The 26,480-nt window shown below is 45.8% G+C and overlaps 2 protein-coding genes across 2 annotated transcripts in view; one reads left to right on the top strand and one right to left on the bottom strand.

Annotated features, from left to right (window-relative positions):
- Positions 1–21,380: 21,380 nt before the first annotated feature.
- The window catches only part of dynlt2b (dynein light chain Tctex-type 2B), a 70,320-nt gene continuing 65,220 nt past the window's right edge, over positions 21,381–26,480 (bottom strand). Inside the window, exon 5 of the mRNA XM_060941141.1 lies at positions 21,381–21,420. Coding sequence (XP_060797124.1) covers positions 21,418–21,420 — 3 coding nt within the window. The 3' untranslated portion in view covers positions 21,381–21,417. The remainder of the gene's footprint in view (positions 21,421–26,480) is intronic.
- On the top strand, positions 22,613–23,532 carry nmur1a (neuromedin U receptor 1a). The gene is given in 2 exon segments (XM_060941891.1): positions 22,613–23,402; positions 23,405–23,532. Coding segments are annotated over 2 exon segments (918 nt in total).

Raw genomic sequence — 26,480 nt, 5'->3', positions numbered from 1 at the left:
CCTCGGCTGGACGGGGCGGTCCTTTTCCCGAGAGTTCGGGACATGATGCTCGGAAGTGACCAGGCTTGCCATAGTAGATGCAGCACTTGTCCCTCCTTCTGCGCTCCCTCTCAGATGTGGAGAGGCGAGTACGACCCACTTGCATGGGTTCTGGACAGTCACTGGAGAAGGTAGACGGGCTCCAGGTAGAGGCAGGGAGGCCAGGGAGGCTCAGTACTTGGCGGCGTTCTCTCATCCTGTTGTCCGGATGAGTAGAATGTACTGTAAGATCAGTGTTTCGAGGTCACTTGGGCATCCGATAGAAGCCAGACCGTCTTTGATGGGGTCAGACAGACCATGGTGGAAGGCTGACACCAGGGCAGTCTCGTTCCATCCACTTACTGCTGCGAGCATCCAGAACAAGATGGCGTAGTCTGCGACGCTTCCCCCTTGCCGGATGGACATGAGCTTTCTGGCTGCGTCTTTACTGATGTCTGCTTGATCGAAGACATGCAGCATCTCCTCAGTAAACAGCTGGAAATCAGAGCACTCAGGTCCCTGTCTCTGCCAGATAGCAGTAGCCCAGGCTCGCGCCTTACCAGCTAACAAGGTTATCACAAAGGCAATCTTGCGGCGATCCGTAGTGTAGGTGGTAGGCTGAAGCTCAAAGGTGAGTTGACACTGAGTAAGGAACTCTCGACACTCACTGTGCTTGCCATCATACCTCTGTGGTGCAGGAAGGCTGGGTTCATGAGGTGAAGAAGGCAGCATGGCAGGAGGCACTGGAGCAGGAGCAGAATCAGGCGGAGGAGATGGGGGCAGAGAAGTCAGCTGTGCCAGGGTTCTCCCAATCTGCTGAAACAGTACCTCATGGCGAGCAAGGGTCTCATGTTGGTTTGTGAGAGTCTGTCCATGAGTGTCCATGGTGGATCCAAGGCGTGTTAACGCAGCCATCATTCCCTGAAGGTTGGCCGGGTAGACAGATGAAGAAGCCTCTGCTGAGTCAGTCATGACGGAGTCTTTCTGTTAGGGTTTTGCTGGGATTCGAACCTGGTTCGCTGGTATGATAATCCAGCAAACCCCCACTAGGCCACCAGGGGGATGACTCAAATGCAAAGGCGTGAGGCAGAAGTAGAAAAAGTATCAAAAGGTTTATTTACAATATTTACACTATTTACAATCCAAGGCAAAAACAAAAGTATAATCCAAACGTTCAGAAGATAACCAGGAAAAAAACAAAAGTTCAAAGAAACAAAGAGCCAAAAAAACAGAAAAGAAGAGGCAAAAATACAAACGCTCAGAGGATCCAAAATGGTAAGCACAAAGTCCAAAAAGTCCAAAAGAAAGCAAAGTACAAAAACCACAAAGACACGGGCGAGGAAGTCGGAACAGAGGTTACTGGAGCTAAACATAACAGCACAAAGACTCCGTGACAAGAGGACTGAACTCAGGGGTATAAATACACAAACTAATTAAGGACAGGGCAGGGCAGGAAACAGGCAATAAGACAAAAACAAAACACAGAACACAGTGGTGACCTCTAGAGGCCCAAAACAACCATGGCCAGAAAAGGAAATAACAGTGGCCTCTAGAAGCCAAAATAGTCCCAGTCCTAACACCTCCAAACACGACAAGTTGAGTTTTTACCAAAAAGTTCTATTTTGGGCGGCACGGTGGTGTAGTGGTTAGCGCTGTCGCCTCACAGCAAGAAGGTCCTGGGTTCGAGCCCCGGGGCCGGCGAGGGCCTTTCTGTGCGGAGTTTGCATGTTCTCCCCGTGTCCGCGTGGGTTTCCTCCGGGTGCTCCGGTTTCCCCCACAGTCCAAAGACATGCAGGTTAGGCTAACTGGTGACTCTAAATTGACCGTAGGTGTGAGTGTGAATGGTTGTCTGTGTCTATGTGTCAGCCCTGTGATGACCTGGCGACTTGTCCAGGGTGTACCCCGCCTTTCGCCCATAGTCAGCTGGGATAGGCTCCAGCTTGCCTGCGACCCTGTAGAAGGATAAAGCGGCTAGAGATAATGAGATGAGATGAGTTCTATTTTGGTTTCATCTGACCATATGACATTCTCCCAGTCCTCTTCTGGATCATCCAAATGCTCTCTAGCAAATTTCAGACGGGCCTGGACATGTACTGGCTTAAGCAGGGGGACACGTCTGGCACTGCAGGATTTGAGTCCCTGGCGGCATAGTGTGTTACTGATGGTAGCCTTTGTTACTTTGGTCCCAGCTCTCTGCAGGTCATTCACTAGGTCCCCCCGTGTGGTTCTGGGATTTTTGCTCACCGTTCTTGTGATCATTTTGACCCCACGGGGTGAGATCTTGCGTGGAGCCCCAGATCGAGGGAGATTATCAGTGGTCTTGTATGTCTTCCATTTTCTAATAATTGCTCCCACAGTTGATTTCTTCACACCAAGCTGCTTACTTGTTGCAGATTCAGTCTTCCCAGCCTGGTGCAGGTCTACAATTTTGTTTCTGGTGTCCTTTGACAGCTCTTTGGTCTTGGCCATAGTGGAGTTTGGAGTGTGACTCTTTGAGGTTGTGGACAGGTGTCTTTTATACTGATAACGAGTTCAAACAGGTGCCATTAATACAGGTAACGAGTGGAGGACAGAGGAGCCTCTTAAAGAAGAAGTTACAGGTCTGTGAGAGCCAGAAATCTTGCTTGTTTGTAGGTGACCAAATACTTATTTTACCGAGGAATTTACCAATTAATTTGTTAAAAATCCTACAATGTGATTTCCTGGATTCTTTCCCCCCATTCTGTCTCTCATAGTTGAAGTGTACCTATGATGAAAATTACAGGCCTCTCTCATCTTTTTAAGTGGGAGAACTTGCACAATTGGTGGCTGACTAAATACTTTTTTGCCCCACTGCATATATACCGGTATATACACAACTATAGATACACACACAATATATATATATATATATATATATATATATATATATATATATATATATATATATATATATATACGGCGCTCAAACTTGTCTCCCTCCGAGCTATTCGCAGAGAGGGAGAATCTCCCTCTTTGCAGTTTCCCAAGTTGGAGCCTCTGCTTTTAGACCCTGCATTTTGCTTGTGGGAGAGAAATGGCATACAGGCGTTCAACAAATTATACACAGGCAGAGTTTTTGGTAGGGTTTTGGTGTGTGTTAAAGTAATTGTAATGTATTTGTCTAATTTAGCCTTCAATGATGAGAGGAAACTATAAACACATTAACAATACTAAATAATTGTCTTTATAAAAGTCAAACAGCAGTATTGTGTTTAAAAAAATCAGTGTTAATACATGTATACAGTGCTCTCCACAATTATTGGCACCCTTTGTAAAGATTAGTAAAAAGGATTAGGTTTTCATGTTGCTTGTTTAGTCGTGTTGCAGAGTCAGGGTCCTTCCAGAACAGGTTGATTTATACAGACATCATGTGACAGATCATGTGATACTTTGATTGCACACAGGTGGATCTTAATCAACTAATTATGTGACTTATGAAGTGAATTGGTTGGAGCAGCTCTTATTTAGGGGTTTCATATGAAAGAGGGTGAATACCTACACGCCAGATTTCTATTTCTTCATATTAATTATTGTTTGTGTCACAATAAAACAACAATTTGCACCTTTAAAGTGGTAGGCATGTTGTGTAAATCAAATGGTGCTAACCCTCCAAAAATCCATTTTAATTCCAGCTTGTATGCGACAAAACAGGACAAACACCAAGGGGGATGAATACTTTTGGAAGGCGGTGTATGCTTCAGATCATTGTCCTTCTGGAAGATCCACTGATGACCCAGTTTTAGTTTCCTGGCAGATGCAGCTGTCATGTCCGTGCTTGTTCAGTTTTGATGCCACTATCTACAGCTTTAGACCAATCACATCCTAATGATCTGAATCTCTGAAACCTCTTTCTGGATTCTGATTGGTGTTGATACATTTTCTAGAACAGTAACTCTGACATTATTGCAATTTAAAATCACAGGTTTATATTAATGAGCTTGTTCTAATACATTTTTGTTTCTATAGTAACAGCTTATTCACAGGGACGTGTTGCAGCGTACGCTCCACATAAACAGATTTTTAAAAATTGTTGATGTAGTGACGTTTATTCCTTGTAGGTGTTTATTTAGCATTAACAGATGGAGTGTTCAGGGTCAGCACTTCATAACAGCCCAAGGTAAAGCTTTAACATTAGGTTTTATGACATTTTCAGGACAGAGGAGTTTACACTTTATGGTTTCTTTGTAACATGCCTAGCATGAAAAAGAGAGGCTGGTGAGGGAATGAGTTTAAAACTGCTATAAGATAAGTGAGAACACAAACTAACTTCTTACACCAGAGATCTAGGAAAATAATCATCTTCAGTGTGGTTACTGTAATTCTGCTTCATCACCTTACTCCTTCACTGAGTATTTCACTGTAACACATGCTGTTTATTACATACTTAATTCCCCTTTCTGAATAGTGTTTATTATTTATTTTGGATTCAGGGTACAGGCACTTACAGATGCAGGCACAGGGGAGAGCGGGCACGTCGCAAACTGCAAATCAAATCAAAATCGAAAGGCTGAATATGTAGTCAGGGTCAGGCAAGGGTCGGTCAATGTGCAGACAGAATGTCAAAGAACAAGTGAGAAGTCGAGGTCAGGGTGAACATAAACAATACTCAGAAACACTAGAAGTCAGGCACTATAATGAAAAGGATCAGTATGATCAGGCACAGGGACACAAAACGATACTTCGCACTGAAGTCAGTGCTTTCAGGGCTTAAGTAGAGCAGTGATTAGGTAAATGATGGGGAACAGGTGCGCTTCCATTTCTGGTTGAGAGTATGCTGTGCACGTTTTGACTGCCACTTCTCACCAGAGCTTTTCATTTTTCTTTTTTTCCCTTTTGTTTTTCTTTTTTGTGTTTGTATAGTTTGATGTTTGTTCTTTGTTTGAATGTTTTGTCCACCGGTTGTGGTGTAGCTCCCGACTCAGTTTTGGGCGTTGGTTCCCTTCAGGCCTTGGTGTGCCATGGGTGATGCCTGTGCTCCTCGCTATGGACTGCAGTGAGCTTGTTACTCTCTTTAACATCAGGGCTGTCCAGCACTCTGTGCAGTGCTGCTTCTATGCTTGGTGTGGCGTTCCGAGCGACATTGCCCGGTGGTGTCGTGGTGGCTGTGCAGGTGGTTTGGGACATACCAGCGCTCTGTGCAGCGGTACTTCTGTGCTCGCTTTGTGGAGCCATGGCACAGTGTTCTGAATGATGTTGCCCAGTGGCGTCATGGTGACTGTGCAGGCGGTGTGGGATTTATCTTCTTGTGCCTGGTAGGACTGTGGTAGCTACACCATTGGAATTACATCCTGACCCTCTTTTGGTGGACTCTTTTTTTTCTCCCAATTGTAAAGCAACATTGGGTGTGATAAAGGCGTTATATAAATGGAAATTATTATTATTATTATTATTACTCAGGAAAGACGGGGCGCTGTGGCATTTGGGAGATGTAGTCCGGAGCAGCCATGTTTGGATGCCACTCTGAATTTTGACTTTCAGCGCTATTATTGACAATGTTCAGATGTCATTGTGTGTGGAAATGTATGTGTGGGGTGGGCTTATCAGCTGAACTTCTTCTCACTAACCCCTTATTAAAATAAAACCATGACTGTGTGATACAGGGGAAATCAGAGGGGTGTCTGATTGAATATCAGCAGCACTATCACTGGACTGATGTCAATCTGAAAATTCTGTGAGCTAGAGAAATGATAACTGAGATGTCAGTGTGAAACCTGTTATAACCTGCCCTAGATTGTGCATTTTCTTTTTCCTATTTCTTCCTATTTTCCTCTGTTTTTACCTTGAGAAATAGACTGTATGGTTTGGGGGGGGGGTCATGTACGTGATTCAATTTGACAGTTTAATCTCTTTATTCTAGTGTTAATGTGATAATAATGTAATAATAATATTCACAAAAATACGAATCACAGTTTCAGGCATTGTCAAATATAAAACATCCACACTGTAGAATTAGCTCTCTTGTCTACCAGAACTTCAGGTAAGAAACAATTTATTCAGTGCATGGATTAATTATCAGAATGTAGAAGTCATTAAACTCAGGATTAAATAAGCTTTAAGAGAATCAGCACACAGACTCTGAATCTCAAGGCAAAGCAGCAAAGTGTAGAATAAAGTGCTTCACGTCTCTGCAGAATATCATTCTTTATTTGTACACTATTCCTCATCAAATTACATTTAAACTAATGAACAAACAAATAAGGCTACTCCGGAGACGATCGTGATCGGTATTCTAAACCTGACTCTGAGGATATCTGAACCTGCTTAATCTCATCTCATCTCATCATCTCTAGCCGCTTTATCCTGTTCTACAGGGTCGCAGGCAAGCTGGAGCCTATCCCAGCTGACTATGGGCGAAAGGCGGGGTACACCCTGGACAAGTCGCCAGGTCGTCGCTGGGCTGACACATAGACACAGACAACCATTCACACTCACATTCACACCTATGGTCAATTTAGAGCCACCAGTTAACCTAACCTGCATGTCTTTGGACTGTGGGGGAAACCGGACCACCCGGAGGAAACCCACGCGGTGAACCTGCTTAATGTTTTCAAAAAACCTCACTGATCCCAAAACCGTTCATAAACTTCTGTATGCTTGGGGTAAGCAGTTTATTGTCAATAAATAACAGTGTCTGAGATGGGGGGGGGGGGGGGGACTTGGGACAAAGAAAAGGTACACAGCGACAGGATAAAGAGACGGTATGGAAAATAGACACAGTGACAGGATATGAGACGTGTGTAACAACTGGGGGGGAAAACGCAAAACAATGAGTAATGAGATAATTAACTCAACCACAGTGGTCTCATTAAATTTAATTCTTTGGCATTCTCATAAAATGTAATGAATTTAATATTTATTCCTGCTCTATAATGCAGACTGTGAAAACTCATTCAGGCTGTAACACTGTGGTTCCGCAGTATGGAACCAATAAAAATGAAACTCTTTGCATAACAGAACCAAATCTATGTTCATATAAAGTTCGGTGCCTGTGAAGAAACTTTATTCTTTATTTGGTCTTGCTGGTGTTCCTCCATATTATTATTATTATTATTATTATTATTATTATTATTATTAATTTGCACTAGCAGCAGTAGCACAAATTGTTACTCTCACTCAGGATCTTTCTGCTTCATTATTATTATTATTATTATTATTAATTTGCACTAGCAGCAGTAGTGCAAATTGTTACTCTCACTCAGGATCTTTCAACTTCATTATTATTATTATTATTATTATTATTATTATTATTATTATGGCGGCATGGTGGTGTAGTGGTTAGCGCTGTCGCCTCACAGCAAGAAGGTCCTGGGTTCGAGCCCCGGGGCCGGCGAGGGCCTTTCTGTGTGGAGTTTGCATGTTCTCCCCGTGTCCGCGTGGGTTTCCTCCGGGTGCTCCGGTTTCCCCCACAGTCCAAAGACATGCAGGTTAGGTTAACTGGTGACTCTAAATTGACCGTAGGTGTGAATGTGAGTGTGAATGGTTGTCTGTGTCTATGTGTCAGCCCTGTGATGACCTGGCGACTTGTCCAGGGTGTACCCCGCCTTTCGCCCGTAGTCAGCTGGGATAGGCTCCAGCTTGCCTGCGACCCTGTAGAAGGATAAAGCGGCTAGAGATAATGAGATGAGATGAGATTTTTTAGGACATTATTTCTCCCTCAGTTTTCAACCAGTCATCACCAAATTTTACATGCAGAATACCTCTGGGCTGAATTAAGTTGTTTTGACTTTTGGTGCTGATCTGGATCACCAAACCGGAATGATCCATGAAAAACGGGCTTTTTTCCTCATTAAGCTTCATTCTCTATTTCTTACCATTCCAGATCTATAGGGGACGGTGATCAGATGTCCCAGTTTGTAAGAACTAGTGCAAATCACTATGACTTTAGTCACAGTATCTGTCTAGTTTTTTTTGTTTGTTTTTTTCAAATCCTTTTATCAGCTCTTGTTACAATCCCACTGCCAGGCCACAACCAGAGGTCTGAGGCAGTGAGAAAGTTGTCGCTTATATCTTTTTTGGGGGGATTTCTTGTATCTTTGGCTTCTCTGAGATTTTTTTCAAGATACTTCTCAGTATCTTTCTTTACCAGACCTAAAACTCTGACAACTTCTGGTACAATTGTGGTGTTAAGGTGCCACATTCTTTCTATTTAAATCTATAGGTCTTTATACTTTGATAGTTTTTCAAATTCTTTCGCAGAAACATTTCTATCTGTAGGTACTGTCATATCAATCAACAGGCATTATTATTATTATTATTATTAGTAGAAGAAGAAGAAGAAACCTTTATTTGTCACATGCACTCTTCAAGCACAGTGAGATTCATCCTCTGCATTTAACCCATCTGAAGCAGTGAACACACGCACACACACCCAGAGCAGTGGGCAGCCATACTACAGCACCCGGGGAGCAGTCAGGGGTCAGGTACCTTGCTCAAGGGCACTTCAGCCCAAGGCCGCCCCATGTTGTTGTTGTTATTATTATTATTATAACCCCGATTCCGCGGCACGGTGGTGTAGTGGTTAGCGCTGTCGCCTCACAGCAAGAAGGTCCTGGGTTCGAGCCCCAGGGCCGGCGAGGGCCTTTCTGTGTGGAGTTTGCATGTTCTCCCCGTGTCCGTGTGGGTTTCCTCTGGGTGCTCCGGTTTCCCCCACAGTCCAAAGACATGCAGGTTAGGTTAACTGGTGACTCTAAATTGACCGTAGGTGTGAATGTGAGTGTGAATGGTTGTCTGTGTCTATGTGTCAGCCCTGTGATGACCTGGCGACTTGTCCAGGGTGTACCCCGCCTTTCGCCCGTAGTCAGCTGGGATAGGCTCCAGCTTGCCTGCGACCCTGTAGAAAGATAAAGCGGCTAGAGATAATGAGATGAGATGAGATGAGATGAGAACCCCGATTCCAAAAAAGTTGGGACAAAGTACAAATTGTAAATAAAAACGGAATGCAATGATGTGGAAGTTTCAAAATTCCATATTTTATTCAGAATAGAACATATATGATATATCAAATGTTTAAACTGAGAAAATGTATCATTTAAAGAGAAAAATTAGGTGATTTTAAATTTCATGACAACGCATCTCAAAAAAGTTGGGACAAGGCCATGTTTACCACTGTGAGACATCCCCTTTTCTCTTTACAACAGTCTGTAAACGTCTGGGGACTGAGGAGACAAGTTGCTCAAGTTTAGGGATAGGAATGTTAACCCATTCTTGTCTAATGTAGGATTCTAGTTGCTCAACTGTCTTAGGTCTTTTTTGTCGTATCTTCCGTTTTATGATGCGCCAAATGTTTTCTATGGGTGAAAGATCTGGACTGCAGGCTGGCCAGTTCAGTACCCGAACCCTTCTTCTACGCAGCCATGATGCTGTAATTGATGCAGTATGTGGTTTGGCATTGTCATGTTGGAAAATGCAAGGTGTTCCCTGAAAGACACGTCATCTGGATGGGAGCATATGTTGCTCTAGAACCTGGATATACCTTTCAGCATGGATGGTGTCTTTCCAGATGTGTAAGCTGCCCATACCACATGCACTAATGCAACCCCATACCATCAGAGATGTAGCCTTCTGAACTGAGCGCTGATAACAACTTGGGTCGTCCTTCTCCTCTTTCGTCCGAATGACACGGCGTCCCTGATTTCCATAAAGAACTTCAAATTTTGATTCGTCTGACCACAGAACAGTTTTCCACTTTGCCACAGTCCATTTTAAATGAGCCTTGGCCCAGAGAAGACGTCTGCGCTTCTGGATCATGTTTAGATACGGCTTCTTCTTTGAACTATAGAGTTTTAGCTGGTAACGGCGGATGGCACGGTGAATTGTGTTCACAGATAATGTTCTCTGGAAATATTCCTGAGCCCATTTTGTGATTTCCAATACAGAAGCATGCCTGTATGTAATGCAGTGCCGTCTAAGGGCCCGAAGATCACGGGCACCCAGTATGGTTTTCCGGTCTTGACCCTTATGCACAGAGATTCTTCCAGATTCCCTGAATCTTTTGATGATATTATGCACTGTAGATGATGATATGTTCAAACTCTTTGCAATTTTACACTGTCGAACTCCTTTCTGATATTGCTCCACTATTTGTTGGCGCAGAATTAGGGGGATTGGTGATCCTCTTCCCATCTTTACTTCTGAGAGCTGCTGCCACTCCAAGATGCTCTTTTTATACCCAGTCATGTTAATGACCTATTGCCAATTGACCTAATGAGTTGCAATTTGGTCCTCCAGCTGTTCCTTTTTTGTACCTTTAACTTTTCCAGCCTCTTATTGCCCCTGTCCCAACTTTTTTGAGATGTGTTGCTGTGATGAAATTTCAAATGAGCCAATATTTGGCATGAAATTTCAAAATGTCTCACTTTTGACATTTGATATGTTGTCTATGTTCTATTGTGAATACAATATCAGTTTTTGAGATTTGTAAATTATTGCATTCTGTTTTTATTTACAATTTGTACTTTGTCCCAACTTTTTTGGAATCGGGGTTGTATTATTATTATTGTATGCTATTTAATTCGTTCATGAACTCTGACAAACGTCTGGAAAAAGAATCAACATTTCATGACCAGAAACCAGATTTCACACTTCAGAAAAGTCACAGAACTTTCCTGTTCACTACTTGGTTCACCATACTTCATACTTCCTGTTTTCTTCCTGCCTAGTCCTCCCTAATCTGATCTTATGTAAACAAGGTGGATTCTTGGGATTTGGCATATTTTTACCCTCACACATCTGGCCCGTTATTGTGTTTCCTAGCACTGTAAGCCCGGACTTTGTATTTAATTAAATGTTTTAATTACAATGTACGTAAAAATTAAAGTTTGATTGCATTACTAAAAAATATTAAGTATATTCTACTAATTTGTACACATAGTCAAAAGTGTTAATAAGTTTAAGTTGAATGGCCTTAAAATTCTAAGTTTTAGTCATGACCACGCCTCTTTTTTAATCTGCGCAGAGTTGTGAAGCCGCCATTTTAACTTTCACAGATCAGCAGCGGTTACGTGAGGTTTGGTAAAATTCAGAGTGAGCTTCAGCCAACGTTTCTTCTCTGAACTTAGTATTTTGGATCCTGACTGTCGGTGGGAATGTTTGTTTTAACTTTAAGAGCAGTGGAAATCGCGTGTTTTACAGTTTGATAGTTACAGGTGGTATTTTACCAATTTCACGTCATTTTCATCTGTTGGCTAAGTTGCTTTTGTCACTGTGGAGAGCTCTCTGGATTTGGAATGAGACACTTTTTTTTTTGAAAACTTTTCGGATAATGTAAGTATACAGCGTCCCGCTGGCAGTACGGGGAATGTTAAGGGGCTACCCAGATAGCAGAGGGTCGTTGATTCGACGTGGAATCATCGGCATGTTCTTCGACCTATACGCCGTCGAATCACCGTCGATCACCGACGTTGATTCAACACCGCTTTGCTCATACGAGTTTCCGTTGAAACGACGTTGAAAAGTGGCTGGTGGTCGACAGAGAATAGACCCCCTTTCACCCTTTATTCAACTACGTATTTCGGTTGATTTATAGTTGAATTTTCGGCGATGATTCATCCAACTTTACTTCCTGTTTTATGTACAACAGTAAGGCTACAAATTAAGCAAAACAGGCTAAATTAAACTAGCTAACAATAAAGCATCGGGGCTCTTGCCTAGGATGAACACACACATGCATACTTCAACCATGAAAGTGAAACTTAATTTATATCAATGTGCGTAGGCTACGTCCTGTTTAATGTACAACAGGATATAAAAATGCATGCAACAATGCACCTCTCCTAATGTTTGTCAAGCTATCTAATGAGGCATAACTTTTAACATTTATAAGGAACAGAACACACTTGAACAAGTTCTTAGAAACATTTTATGATTTATTTATAATTGTGGCCTATTCCTCCTGCGGCGCAGACACCTGTACATGGAAACAGAAAAACATAACCAAAATTAATTTGATGCAGCATTGATAAAGAAAGTCAGCAGTAGGCTATGGGTTTCTAAATGCCACCCTACCTCATTATTTGGACATGGGGAAAACTATATTTAAAATCCAAAGAGGGATGGAGGGAGGAAAATTAAAACAAAAGAAATAAATGAAGAGTAGAGAATATTTGATAAAATTAAGGATGTTTTTTATTCAGTAAACATTTAAAAAAATGTTCTACAACACTCTAGCCTAGTGACTTACCAGTAACAAAATAGACTAGAAGTATTCAGATCCGCTCTGCATAAAGCAGCTAAATCCTCTCTCTGTCTCCTGGCAGAAAGCTCCTTGGTTTACTTGTTGTCTCAATCACAGCTGGTATTCTGTAGAAAGACTTCTTTTCACCTTTCCCATCAGCTTTGTTAGAACCCTAACACAGCACAAAAGTTTACCATTGTAGGTTTTTGATGAACCAAGTGCCTCGTGGGTTCACATACCGCGCGCTGCCTTTATTTCCCCCAAATCACGAGTTTGTTGGTCTTCCAATGTGGCGCAGGGTTTGTTTACTTCCGGTTTCGGGTGACGTCAGTGAAAGGGGTCTAATGGGGGCATTACCGCCACCCACTGGATTGGGGTGTAAAGCAGTCTGAACAAAACGTGTAAACATAAACATAGGAGAAATGAACCCGTTTTTCTAACTCGTCCTCACTTAGTCTACTTTTCTTTTTTGATTAGTCTGGATTTGATATTGTAAATTTAAATGTGAATCAATGTATATTCATCGGACATGAACAAATGAATAAATCTTCAGTAATCGCTCTTGAGGGGCGTGTGTGTCCGGGGCGCGGTGTCGCGGGGGGGATCGAACGAACCCTCCGATCCCCCCTGGCTACGGGCCAAATTAGTTGCTCATCCTACCAATGTTGAAAACTGGCCGGCAAAAGTGACGATGGTTCAACGTCGTATATTCAACCTTCTCTGACGGTCGACAGATCAACCTTTACCCACGTTGATTCAACGGTGATAAATCGACCCTCTCAGACGGCGGAGAAATCGACGTTTCACGGCGCCGTTTCAACGTTGATTTTCTGACGTACAACGGAAACCGACCATTCTGACCAAAACTCTACGTCGTTTCAACGACCCTCTGCTATCGGGGTACGTATTAATGTTAGCACATATCTGGTTAAAGAAAAAACATGTTTCATGTTTCAATGTTTATTGTGCACTTCTTGTTAATAAAATACAAATGCAATGGAAAAACTTTATACACTGTCATTTGTTTTATTGCTTTAACAGGTAAATCGAATTCTTGTTAAGTTAAAATGTAAAGTATAATCACTAAAGATGAATTCTAGGAAAGTTTAAATATTAAGTTCAATCAAATAAACATATTTCAGTTTAATGTACTATAAATTTCAAGGCAACCAGTTTCCCAACACTGTTTGAGTAAATACAACTTATCAGGCTTTTAAGTACAAAAAACTTAAAATGGTTAGTTCATGCTGCATGGTAAAGCAATTTACATTTACAAGACATCTGAAGTTTAATGTACTATAAATTTCAAGGCAACCAGTTTCCAAACACTGTTTGAGTAAACTCAACTTATCAGGGTTTACAGTGTACCATAATGTTTCAGTACTTCTGTTCTGTTGCTCAGATGAAAAAAAAAAAAAGTCAACATCACTGTAGACTTCAGGAGCACAGCTCACCCAGTGTGCTCTACTGCTTTTAAAAGCTCACCTGTCACCCAGAAGAGGTTAGCTTCCCTTCTGAGTTTCCTCTCAAGATTTCTTTCTCAGTTTTCCCTTTCCACTGTCACACTGAAAGGAAACAGACTCAAAGGAACTGATCTCTCCTGACTGACACAATACAAACGAATAGAATAAATTTAGCAAAAATGTACATACGGTATAACAATAACTGAGATACTTTAATGAATAGAGCTGGAGCTCCTGTCTGTTTATCCTTTGTCTTTAAAATATACTGGCGTTTCGATGAACTCAATTCCTTTATGTGTCTGTAGTGGTTCTACCAAGGGGCGGAGGACAGAGGACGGCAGGACAGAGATCAGGTTGGTAAAGCTCGGGTTTTTATTGCCACACTTTTCAGTGAACATAAAGTCAATACGACAGACACACACACAATCGGCGTCTGGTTCGGGGATGAGCTCCTCTGCTCTACGCTCTCCCTCCTTAAGTAGGGCGCGGTCACTGGGAAGACACACACAAACACAGGTTAATTGACATCAGGTGTAGTGATTCTGCCACTTACCTTCCCTGACTCCGCCCTCCTGTCACAGACCAGCGCTTGACCACGCCCCCGCTGCCACATACTCCCACCGCCCGACTCAGGCCAGGCGGCCGTCCGGCCTGCAGCCGACTCCCCCCCCCCCCCCTTGATGGGAGAGGAAGTCCGCCACGACCATCTGCGCCCCCAGCCTGTGGACCACCTTGAAATTACAGAGTTGGAGTGCCAGATACCAACAGGTGATCCGCGCATTGGCATCCTTCATGCGGTGGAGCCACTGGAGGGGCGCGTGGTCCGAACAGAGGGTGAAAGGGCACCCCAGCAGGTAGTAACGGAGGACGAGGACTGCCCACTTGATTGCCAAGCACTCTTTTTCGATTGTGCTGTAGCGCCCCTCATGCATCGACAGCTTCCTGCTGATGTATAAGACTGGGCAGTCCTCCCCCTCCACCTCCTGGGACAAAACAGCCCCCAGCCCTCTGTCCGACGCATCCGTCTGTAACATAAAGGGGAGAGAAAAGTCAGGGGAGTGTAAAAGTGGCCCCCCACACAGAAAAAGGCCTTTACCTCAGAAAAAGCCCGCTGGCATTGCTCCGTCCACTGGACCGGATCTGGTGCCCCCTTTTTAGTGAGATCAGTCAGTGGGCTGGTGACGTCCGAATAATTAGGTATAAACTATGATAATAGCCAGCCAGCCCCAGGAACTGAATCACCCCCTTTTTGGTCTTGGGCCTCGGGCAGGCCGCAATTGCTGCGGTCTTGTTAATTTGGGGACACACCTGCCCATTGCCCAAGTGGAAGCCCAGATACCGTACTTCCATCCACCCAATCGCACACTTCTTCGGGTTGGCTGTGAGACCCGCCCACCTCAGTGACCTAAGGACGGCCCTCAGATGTTCGAGATGCCTCGGCCAGTCATTACTATAGATGATAATGTCGTCGAGGTAGGCGGCCACATAGGTGGTGTGGGGGCGGAGGAGCCTGTCCATCAGCCGCTGAAATGTAGCAGGCACCCCAAACAGCCCAAACGGAAGTGTGACGAATTGGTGTAAGGTGAACGGTGTGAAAAAGGCCGTTTTTTCTCAGGATAGTGGAGTCAAGGGGATCTGCCAATATCCCTTCGTTAAATCCAGAGTTGAATAAAAGCAAGCAGTGCCTAGTCGATCGAGCAACTCATCAACACGAGGCATTGGTTACACGTCGAATTTAGACACCGCGTTGACTTTTCTATAGTCCACACAGAACCGGACCGACCCGTTGGCCTTGGGTACCAAGACCACCGGGCTGCTCCAGTCACTGTGGGACTCCTCGATGATGCCCATTTCGAGCATGGCCTCAAGTTCTTCTTGAACCACTTTTTTCTTGTGTTCGGGTAGCCTGTAAGGGCGGCTACGCACTACCACCCCCAGGGGCATCTCAATGTGGTGCTCTATGAGGTTGGTGCGGCCGGGCAGGGGCGAGAACACGTCCGAAAACTCGGTCTGCAACTGGGCAACCTCTGCGAGTTGGGTCGGGGAGAGGTGGTCTCCACAGGGGACCGGAGAGGTATGCGATGTCAATGTACCTTTTTGAACCTCCGGGCCCAGCTCCGCCTTCTCCGGAACCACCGACACCAATGCTACGGGGACCTCCTCATTCCAGAGTTTGAGTAGATTGAGGTGGTAAATCTGTAGGGCCCCACCCCTGTCCGTTCGCCTCACCTCATAGTCGACGTCCCCGACTCGCCATGTGACCTCAAAGGGCCCTTGCCACTTGGTGACTAATTTAGAGCTCGATGTGGGCAATAGCACGAGTACTTTATCTCCTGGTGTGAACTCTCTAAGGCGCGTACCCTTGTCGTACAGGCGGGTTTGCCGTTCTTGGGCCTGCTGCAAATTCTCCTAGGTTAGGTGCGTGAGTGTGTGGAGTTTTGTGCGCAGGTCAATAACGTATTGAATTTCGTTTTTACTTGGTGAAGGTCCTTCCTCCCAATTTTCTCGCAGCCTCCTAAAATGCTTGTGCCTACGGGCCAAATAGCAGTATAGAGTATCCGGCCTTCTTGGAGTCCCTGGGAGAGGTACTGAGGGGTGCTCAGACTGGGGACTCCATTGTGCTACTGGGGGACTTCAATGCTCACGTGGGTGACGACAGTGACACCTGGAGGGGCGTGGTTGGGAGGAACGGCCTCCCCGATCTGAACCCGAGTGGTGTTTTGTTATTGGACTTCTGTGCTAGTCACGGTTTGTCCATAACGAACACCATGTTCGAGCATAGGGGTGTCCATAAGTGCACGTGGCACCAGGACACCTTAGGTCGGAGGTCGATGATAGACTTTGTAGTCATTTCATCTGATCTCCGGCCCTATGTCTTGGACACTCGGGTGAAGAGAGGGGCTGAGCTGTCAACTGATCACCACCTGGTGGTGAATTGGATCCGCTGGCGGAGGAGGAAGCTGGACAGACCTGGCAGGCCCAAACGTATGGGGAGGGTCTGCTGGGAACGTCTGGCCGAGCACTCTGTTGGGGAGGTCTTTAACTCCCACCTCCGGGAGAGCTTTTCCCAGCTTCCGAGGGAGGCGGGGGACATTGAGTCTGAGTGGACCATGTTCTCTACCTCCATTGTGGACGCAGCTGTTCGGAGCTGTGGCCGCAAGGTCTCCAGTGCCTGTCGTGACGGCAATCCCCGAACCCAGTGGTGGACACCAGAAGTAAGGGATGCCATCAAGTTGAAGAAGGAGTCCTATCAGGCCATGTTGAGCTCCAGGACTCCTGAGGCAGCTGACGGGTATCGGCAGCCCAGGCGTGCTGCAGCTTGGGCAGTTGTGGAGGCAAAAACTCAGAACTGGGAGGAGTTCGGGGAGGCCATGGAGAAGGACTATCGGTCAGCCTCGAAGAAATTCTGTTAAACCATCCGGCGCCTCAGGAGGGGGAAGCAGTACTCTGCCAACACTGTTTACAGTGCGGGTGGGGAGCTGTTGACCTCAACTGGGGACATTGTCGGGTGGTGGAAGGAATACTTTGAGGATCTCCTCAATCCCACCGTCATATCTTCCACTGAGGAGACTGAGGCTGATGACTCAGAGGTGGACTCATCCATTACCCAAGCCGAAGTCACTGAGGTGGTTTGCAAGCTCCTCAGTGGCAAGGCACCGGGGGTGGATGAGATCCACCCTGAGTATCTCAAGTCTCTGGATGTTGTGGGGCTGTCTTGGTTGACACGCCTCTGCAACATCGCATGGCGGTCGGGGACAATGCCTCTGGAGTGGCAGACTGGGGTGGAGGTCCCTCTTTTTAAGAAAGGGGACCGGAGAGTGTGCTCCAATTATAGGGGAATCACACTTCTCAGCCTCCCAGGGAAGGTTTACTCCAGGGTACTGGAGAGGAGAATTCGACCAATAGTCGAACCTCGGATCCAGGAGGAACAATGCGGTTTTCGTCCTGGTCGCAGAACACTGGACCAGCTCTATACCCTTCATAGGGTGCTCAAGGGTTCATGGGAGTTTGCCCAACCAGTCCACATGTGCTTTGTGGATCTGGAGAAGGCATTCGACCATGTCCCCTGTGGTATTATGTGGGGGGTGCTTCGGGAGTATGGGGTTCGGGGCTCTTTGCTAATGCTGTCTGGTCCCTGTACGAACAGAGCAGGAGTCTGGTTCGCATTGCCGGCTGTAAGTCAGACCTGTTCCCAGTGCATGTTGGACTCTGGCAGGGCTGCCCTTTGTCACCGGTTCTGTTCATAATTTTTATGGACAGAATTTCTAGGCGCAGCCAGGGGCCAGAAGGAATCCTGTTTGGGAACCACAGGATTTCATCTCTGCTTTTTGCGGATGATGTTGTCCTGTTGGCTTCTTCAAACCAGGACCTTCAACATGCACTGGGGCAGTTTGCAGTCGAGTGTGAAGCGGCTGGGATGAGAATCAGCACCTCCAAGTCCGAGGCCATGGTTCTCGACCGGAAAAGGGTGGCTTGCCCTCTCCAGGTTGGTGGAGAAGTCCTGCCTCAAGTGGAGGAGTTTAAGTATCTCGGGATCTTGTTCACGAGTGAGGGAAGGATGGAGCGTGAGATCGACAGGCGGATCGGTGCAGCCGCCACAGTGATGCGGTCACTTTACCGGTCCGTCGTGGTGAAGAAGGAGCTGAGCCAAAAGGCAAAGCTCTCAATTTACCGGTCGATCTACGTTCCGACTCTCACCTATGGTCATGAGCTTTGGGTAATGACCGAAAGAACAAGATTGCGGATACAAGCGGCCGAAATGAGTTTCCTTCGCAGGGTGGCTGGGCACTCCCTTAGAGATAGGGTGAGAAGCACAGTCACTCGGGAGGAGCTCGGAGTAGAGCCGCTGCTCCTCCACATCGAGAGGAATCAGCTGAGGTGGCTCGGGCATCTTTTTCGGATGCCTCCTGGACGCCTCCCTGGGGAGGTGTTCAAGGCATGTCCCCCCGGGAGGAGGCCCCGGGGAAGACCCAGGACACGCTGGAGGGACAATGTCTCTCGGCTGGCCTGGGAATGCCTCGGTGTTCTTCCCGAGGAGCTGGCCGAGGTGTCTGGGGAAAGGGAAGTTTGGGCTTCCATGCTTAGACTGCTGCCTCCGCGACCCGGTCCCGGATAAAGTGGAAGAAGACGAGACATCTAAAATGCCGCGCGGCTTACGCCCATATAATAATTCAAATGGGGAGAACCCTGTGGAGGCTTGGGGGACCTCTCGCACTGCAAATAACAAGGGTTCGAACCATTTATCCCAGTTCCATGCGTCCTCACTTATGAATTTTTTAATTATGTTCTTGAGGGTGCGATTAAACCGTTCAACTAAACCGTCCGTTTGTGGGTGATACACGCTGGTGCAGATCGGCTTAATACCTAATAACCCATACAGTTCGTTCAGTGTTCGTGACATAAACGAGGTGCCTTGATCAGTCAGAATCTCTTTCGGGATTCCAACTCGGGAGATGACGCGGAAGAGTGCCTCCGCAATACTGCGTGCTGAGATATTGCGAAGAGACACGGCTTCCGGGTATCGCGTTGCATAGTCCACCAGAACTAATATAAAGCGGTACCCTCGTGTTGACCAATCTAATGGCCCGACGAGATCCATCCCAATTCTTTCGAACAGGGTCTCGATTAACGGTAGAGGGCGCAAAGGCGCTTTTGGAATGGCCACTGGATTTACTAACTGGCATTCGTGGCACGCCGTACACCACCTACGGACATCGCCGCAAATCCCCGGCCAATAGAATCGGGCCATTATTCGGGCTAGTGTCTTATCCTGCCCTAGGTGTCCAGCCATGGGATTAAAGTGAGCCGCCTGGAATACCAATTCCCAGTGGCTCTTCGGAATTAAAAGCTGCGTGACTCGCTCTTTAGTTTGAGTGTCCTGCATCACTTGGTATAATCTATCTTTCATAATCACGAAGTAGAGGAAGGACGGGGTGGCGTTCGACTGGAGCGTTTGACCATCGATTACTCTCACTTGGTCAAACGCATGTCGCAGAGTCTCGTCTCACGATTGCTCTAATGGGAAATCCGCGAGGGATTCCCCAACAGAGAGAGGAGGGGCCGGCAGCTCCTCACTCTGACGCGGAGATGACGTAGACGGCTCTGTGACAGCTGCTCCCACCAAAATGACACCGGGACCTCCCCCTGTTAAATGGCAGGACCCACTCTTCACTAAGTGTGTCATTAAATCCCGAAATCCCGGCCAATCAGTCCCCAAAATTATAGAGTGGGTAAGGCGAGGATTAACCGCCGCCTTCACTATAAATTTTTCCCCTCGGAAAAAAATATGGACCGACACCAAAGGGTAGCTGTGAACGTCCCCGTGCACACACAACACCTTCACCCCCTGTGCTCCCCCCAATGCCTCGTCTTGCACCAGGCTTTGGTGAATTGAGGTCTGATTACAACCAGAATCCACCAATGCCTGATATGTATCCCCTTGAATACTTACCGGTATGCGATACGCTCCGGCCCGATCGAGGGCAGCTCCTGGTGCATTGGGGATCTGAACCACCGTGCCCACCTCCATTACCGAACACTGTTGTTGGAGGTGGCCCGGCTCCCCGCAGCACCAGCAAACCGGCCCGGGCTTCCTCTCCGCACCGGTGTTCTGGGGCTCACTCACCTGAGGGGGGGGAGAGACAGACACAGAAGGGAGAAACGGGAGGGCACCGCGGGTGCGGCGGGCCGGCACAGGTGGCACTGGCCCCCGCCTCCGTGGTGGGGGAATGGGGCGAGGATGAGACACAAGAGGAGAGGGAGAGAGAGAGAGAGAGAAGAGGAGAGGAGAGAAGAGGCTGTCTGCTGTCCTGCCGCTGGGACAGCTGCCATATGGTCCTCCGCCAGCTCGATTGCTTGATCCAGCGACGCCGGGCGATGGCACTGGACCCACTCCGCGGTTCCTGCTGGCAAGCGTGCGACGAATTGCTCCAGTACCACCTGGTCGATGATCCCCTCGGCGTCGCGGTTGTCGGCCCTCAACCACCGCCAGCAGGCGTCCCGGAGTTGCTGGCCAAATGTGAACGGCCGGCCAACTTCCTCCAAGCGCAAAGCGTGGAAGCGCTGATGCTGCTGCTCAGGGGTGCGCCCCACACGCTGGAGGACGGCCTGGCGAAGGTCCGCGTAGGCCAGCCAGCCGTTGGTGGGGAGCTGTAGCACGGCCACCTGCGCCTCTCCCGTTAGCAGGGGGAGGAGGCGCAACGCACACTGCTCCATCGGCCACCCCGAGGTCTCCGCGACTTGTTCAAAGAGCGTGATGAATGCCTTGGGGTCATCCTGCGGGCCCATCTTTGTTAGGGTGAGGGGGGACGGGCCTGCGGTGGGAGCGTTGGTGGATCCCGCTGTCGCAAGGAGGTGCCGGAATGCCTGACGATCTTCTTGCTGGGCCAACACCAGGGCCTCGAACCACTGTTCCTGCTCCTTTCGGAGGGTGACTAGCGCCTGGTGCTGGCTTTGCTGGGCCGTGGAGAGGGCGTGGACCAGTTTGGCGACCGGGGAGGACTCCATGGGGCTGTTAGGCTTCTGCGCTCCAGATGTCCCGGGTTTCGGCACCACTGTAGCGGTTCTACCAAGGGGCGGAGCACAGAGGACGGCAGGACAGAGATCAGGTTGGTAAAGCTCGGGTTTTTATTGCCACACTTTTCAGCGAACATAAAGTCAATACGACAGACACACACACAATCAGCGTCTGGTTCGGGAATGAGCTCCTCTGCTCTACGCTCTCCCTCCTTAAGTAGGGCGCGGTCACTGGGAAGACACACACAAACACAGGTTAATTGACATCAGGTGTAGTGATTCTGCCACTTACTTTCCCTGACTCCGCCCTCCTGTCACAGACCGGCACTTGACCACGCCCCCGCTGCCACAGTGTCTTTTTATCAAATCTGTGTTTTTACTTTTATTCCATTCACTGTATCCATTTAAGGATACAATTTCTCTCTGCTGAAGTACAGTGTGTTCCTGCTGAACAATCTGCTCACATATAGTCGAGGCTTATTATCCAACAAACACTTGGGAAACATCGCAGAATTTAACTATATATGATGGTAAGGACTAAAATTATCATTGATGGTGATGATGATGATGAGATTAACTTGCTCATGATGAGATTAACTTGGGTCTGGTTTCTCTCGAGGTTTCTTCCTCATGTCGTCTGAGGGAGTTTTTCCTTGCCACTGTCGCCACACACTTGCTCATTGGGGATAGATTAGGGATAAAATTAGCTCATATTTTAAGTCGTTCAAATTCTGTAAAGCTGCTTTGCGACAATGTTTATTGTTAAAAGCGCTATACAAATAAACTTGACTTGACTCATGGGTCATTTAACTTGCTCATGTAAATAAACACAAATATAAAAAAGATGCAATATTACACTCACATGAGGTTGCCATAGTGACCCCTCCTGCAGAAAGGGGTGGAGTTAGGGTTCGTGCCCACATAGCTTTTTTTTTATTTTTATTTTTTTATTTCACGGAGCTGGGAAGCGCTTTATTCTAGTGCTTCATCAAAAAAGTGCTCCCATGCTGCATGTTGGTTTCAATATTTTGAAACATGTCAATACTCTATCTGCCATATGATTGGTTACAGTGACAACACCACACACCCTTATACAGCCTGATGTCCAGTGGGATGATCTGGTGTGTTCACTGGTATTAGCAGGGTATTCAGTAGGTGAGGAAGTAGTGAGAAAGTGTGTGTAAAAGCCTCCACTCAGACTTGTCCACAAGAAAATCAGGCTCCATCCCAAATACAGATGCCACCTTTGAAAAAATTTCAGTCTGTCAGTTTGGAACGTGGCCTATAGGGAAATGAAGACTTCTCATTAAATTAATGATGCACATCTACAGCGTATCTATAGACCAGATCACATTAAAAATTTTGCTTATTAATCATATTTATTATGTTCTGGTGTCTGTGTTTTGCTTGACTTCAGGTGATCATGTCCAAACCAAACTGCTCATCTGAGGTGCTGAGCTGTGCTCAGGAATTACTGTGTAACTCCACCTTCTCATTAAACCTGAGTGAAATGGAGATGGAGGATTATTGCCTGAGCCTGGATGATTAACTGGAGAAGTACCTGGGTCCTCGGCGTGCCCCCGTCTTCCTGCCTGTGTGCATCACTTACCTGCTGATCTTCAGCATGGGAGCAGTGGGGAACACGCTTACCTGCGCTGTGATCACACGCCACCCAGTCATGCACACACCCACCAACTTCTACCTGTTCAGTCTGGCCGTGTCCAACCTGCTGGTGCTCATTCTCGGCATGCCGCTGGAGCTCTATGAACTGTGGAGTAACTACCCCTTCCTGCTCAGGAAGAGTGGCCGCTACTTCAGAACCTTCCTGTTTGAGACGGTGTGTTTCACCTCCGTGTTGAACGTGACAGTGCTCAGTGTGGAGTGCTACATTGCCATCGTGCACCTACTGAGGGCAAAATGTATGGTGACATGCACCCATGCCAAGCGTGTAATCATCTGTGTTTGGATTGTATCCATGATTTGTGCACTGCCCAATGCGAGCCTGCATGGAATTGTAATGTTGCCAAAACCCCGTGGGCATGGAGAGGGGCACGAGTTGAGCTCAGCTATGTGCACACTGGTGAAACCACACTGGATCTAGAACCTGATTATACATATCAGCACACTCATCTTCTTCATCCTGCCCATGTTGACCATCAGCACACTCTACCTGCTCATTGGCATCCAGCTGAAGAGGGAGATGCTGCAGGCTAAAGCTGTGAGAAAAATGGCTACAGAAACGGCAGTGTGTGTACTCGACAGCCACGAACACGAAAACAACAGGTCACCAAGATGCTGTGTGAGGAAAACAGAAACACTCTGAGCATTTTTACTCTCTTGTAGTGTCTCACTCTCCTGTAATGTGTCTCACTCTCCTATAGTGTGTCTCACTGTCCTGAAATGTATTTCACTCTCCTGTAGTGTGTTTCACTCTTCTATAGTGTATTTCACTCTTCTATAGTGTATGTCACTCTTCTATAGTGTGTCACTCTCCAATGTGTCAGACTTCCCTGTAGTGTATTTCACTCTCCTGTAGTGTGTTTCACTCTCCTGTAGTGTTTCACTCTTCTATTGTGTATTTCACTCTCCTGTAGTGTGCTTCACTCCTCTATAGTGTATTCCACTCTGCTGTAGCCTGTTTCACTCTTCTACAGTGTATTTCTCTTTCCTACAGTGTGTTGGACTTCCCTGTAGTGTCTCACTCTCCTGCAGTGTTTTTCAGTCTCCTGTAGTGTGTTTGATTCTTCAATACTGTATTTTACTCTCCTGCAGTGTGTTTCACTTTTCTATAGTGGATTTCACACTCCTGTAGTGTGTCAGATTTCCCTGTAGTGTCTCACTCTCCTGTAGTGTATTTCACTCTTCTATAGTGTATTTCACTCTCTTGTAGTGTGTTGGACTTCCCTGTAGTGTCTCTCTCCTGTAGTTCTATATTTTATTCTATAAAATGGCCAATCCACAGAGTCTCTCTTGACCCATTGCACTCCTGAGATAATTTTTTATCAATTTAAATTTGGAGAAAGAGTGCTCTGCTGTCGCAACTGAGACAGGGAGAGTGAGAAAAAGCAAGAAGGCTGTTCACACCTCACTAAATGTAGAAGTTTAGTTATCTCGAATCCAAGAAAAGCCTCAACTATCCTGATTTCTCAGGGGTTTATTTTATTTTTTTAACTATGATAAGAATGTGTAGCAAAAATGAGAGATATATAGGTCAACTAGTCTGTAATCATGTGAAAACTTGTAGGTTTCAAGGAATTTCCAATGAAATCGCGTAAGGCACATTTATCGGGAGGGCCTGAATGTCAAAGGGTGGGGCCCTGTACAGCTAGGGGGAGGGCCCAAGGCCCAGGGGCAATGGCCCCACTTGCCCCCCTTTAGCTCTGCCCCTGCATCTTGAATAGGTGTGTGTGTGTGTGTGTGTGTGTGTGTGTATACACACTATAAAATCTATGACCTGTTACATCAGTAAACATTTTACTGTTGATAATTTTATAATCCAGTTCTACTGTATTTTTACTCAGATATAAAGGTGCAGGGACGGCACGGTGGTGTAGTGGTTAGCACTGTTGCCTCACAGCAAGAAGGTCCTGGGTTTGAGCCCAGCGGCTGACGAGGTCCTTTCTGTGTGGAGTTTGCATGTTCTCCCCGTGTCTGCGTGGGTTTCCACCAGGTGCTCCGGTTTCCCCCACAGTCCAAAGACCTGCAGGTGTCTGTATGGTGGCTCTAAACTGACCGTAGGTGTGAATGTGAGTATGAATGGTTGTTGGTCTCTATGTGTCAGCCCTGCGATGACCTGGTAACTTGTCCAGGGTGTACCCCGTCTCTTACCCATAGTCAGCTGAGATAGGCTCCAGTTGTTGTGATCCATAAGAAAGGCACAAGAAAAAAGTTAAAACAGAATTATGTTCAATTCTTCCTGAAACAACAGATTCACTTTCAAAACTGATAAATAAAAATATTAAACCTGGACAAAAATTGTGTTCTAAATGTTCACAGAGAGTGAAAGAACATTTAAGCCAAGCAGATTCAGCAGGTTCTACAGAATCAGAACAAGAGAGCATGTGTGTAGATGTGGATCCAACATACACTGGTGAGGTAGCTGAATCACTTGACAAAAGCCTTGTGTCAATTGGTTGCTCTCCACTGAAAATTGCCAAGTATAGCCACAAACAGAAAGCTGCATATGGCAAAGCAAAGCTGCAACGAGTAGAAGAAACTTTACGTTCTAAAATGAAATTTTATTAATTAATGAAATTTGCTCCAAACTATACTGAGAGAGCGTATTTAACTTACAATTTCTGTTGTATGTTAGTTTATGGCAGTCAGAATCTTTCTTTAGTCCAATTCCTATAGAACAGGGAGGAAGTTCAGCCATTTCTAGATGTCTAAGAACAAACTCATTTATACTGATCTCAAATTGAAAGCAACTACAATTAAATTCCCTAGTCAACTATTCAAAATATCCAATCCTTGCAAAGAAACACATTCAGTTAATAACATTGGTAAATTTTCTCAGTGCTCTGTATTACAATGCATTTAATATAATCCAAGCAATATAATGTTATCTGAACAAGTATGCAGTTTACAGACTCTAAGATATAAGCCACCTGTTCTGGTATCAAAGGTCACCTATTGTGCTGTGTTGATATTGATAAGGCTGGCTGTTGACTGGTACAAAATAGCTGGTCATTGATTGCTAATGTTACACAGTCTTAGATTAAAATCAATTTACAAATAATTAATACTGAGCATTAATTGAAATTTTATTTAAAATTGAGGAAGAAACATGTCTCCTAACCTACTTGAGCCTTATTGAAGCATTTATTAACCCTCAAATATCAGTTATATGAAAATATATCAAAAATTCAAATTTGGTGAAAATGGATTTTTTAAACCCCTGTAGTTTAAAAATACTTGAGAGACACAGAACAAAAATTTGGAAATACAAAATATGGGTCTTGGGGATTACTGAAAAAAATTTACAAGTTCCTAACTGCTATCCCACATTGGATTTCTTGCTACTGAAAATGGCATGTTTTAGAAATCGGCGAATTTTAAAACCCTATTACAGACAAACTAGGAATAGTGGAGACTTGGTAAAACTGAAGTTGGTAGATATTTCTGTGTAGATTTGAATAACATTCTTAGTTTAAGCATTACTGCCACAGGCAAGCTTCCAGAATGAATTAAAAATGCAAAAAATGCAAATTTGTCTTTTTAATTTCCTTGTTAAAATCACCATCTAATATACAATGACCATTGAAATTCTAAGTTGAAGCTTGTAGTACAAG

Source organism: Neoarius graeffei, chromosome 15 (genome assembly GCF_027579695.1).
Source record: "Neoarius graeffei isolate fNeoGra1 chromosome 15, fNeoGra1.pri, whole genome shotgun sequence".
Classification (NCBI taxonomy): Eukaryota; Metazoa; Chordata; class Actinopteri; order Siluriformes; family Ariidae; genus Neoarius; species Neoarius graeffei.
This window is presented reverse-complemented; position numbering and strand designations above follow the sequence as displayed.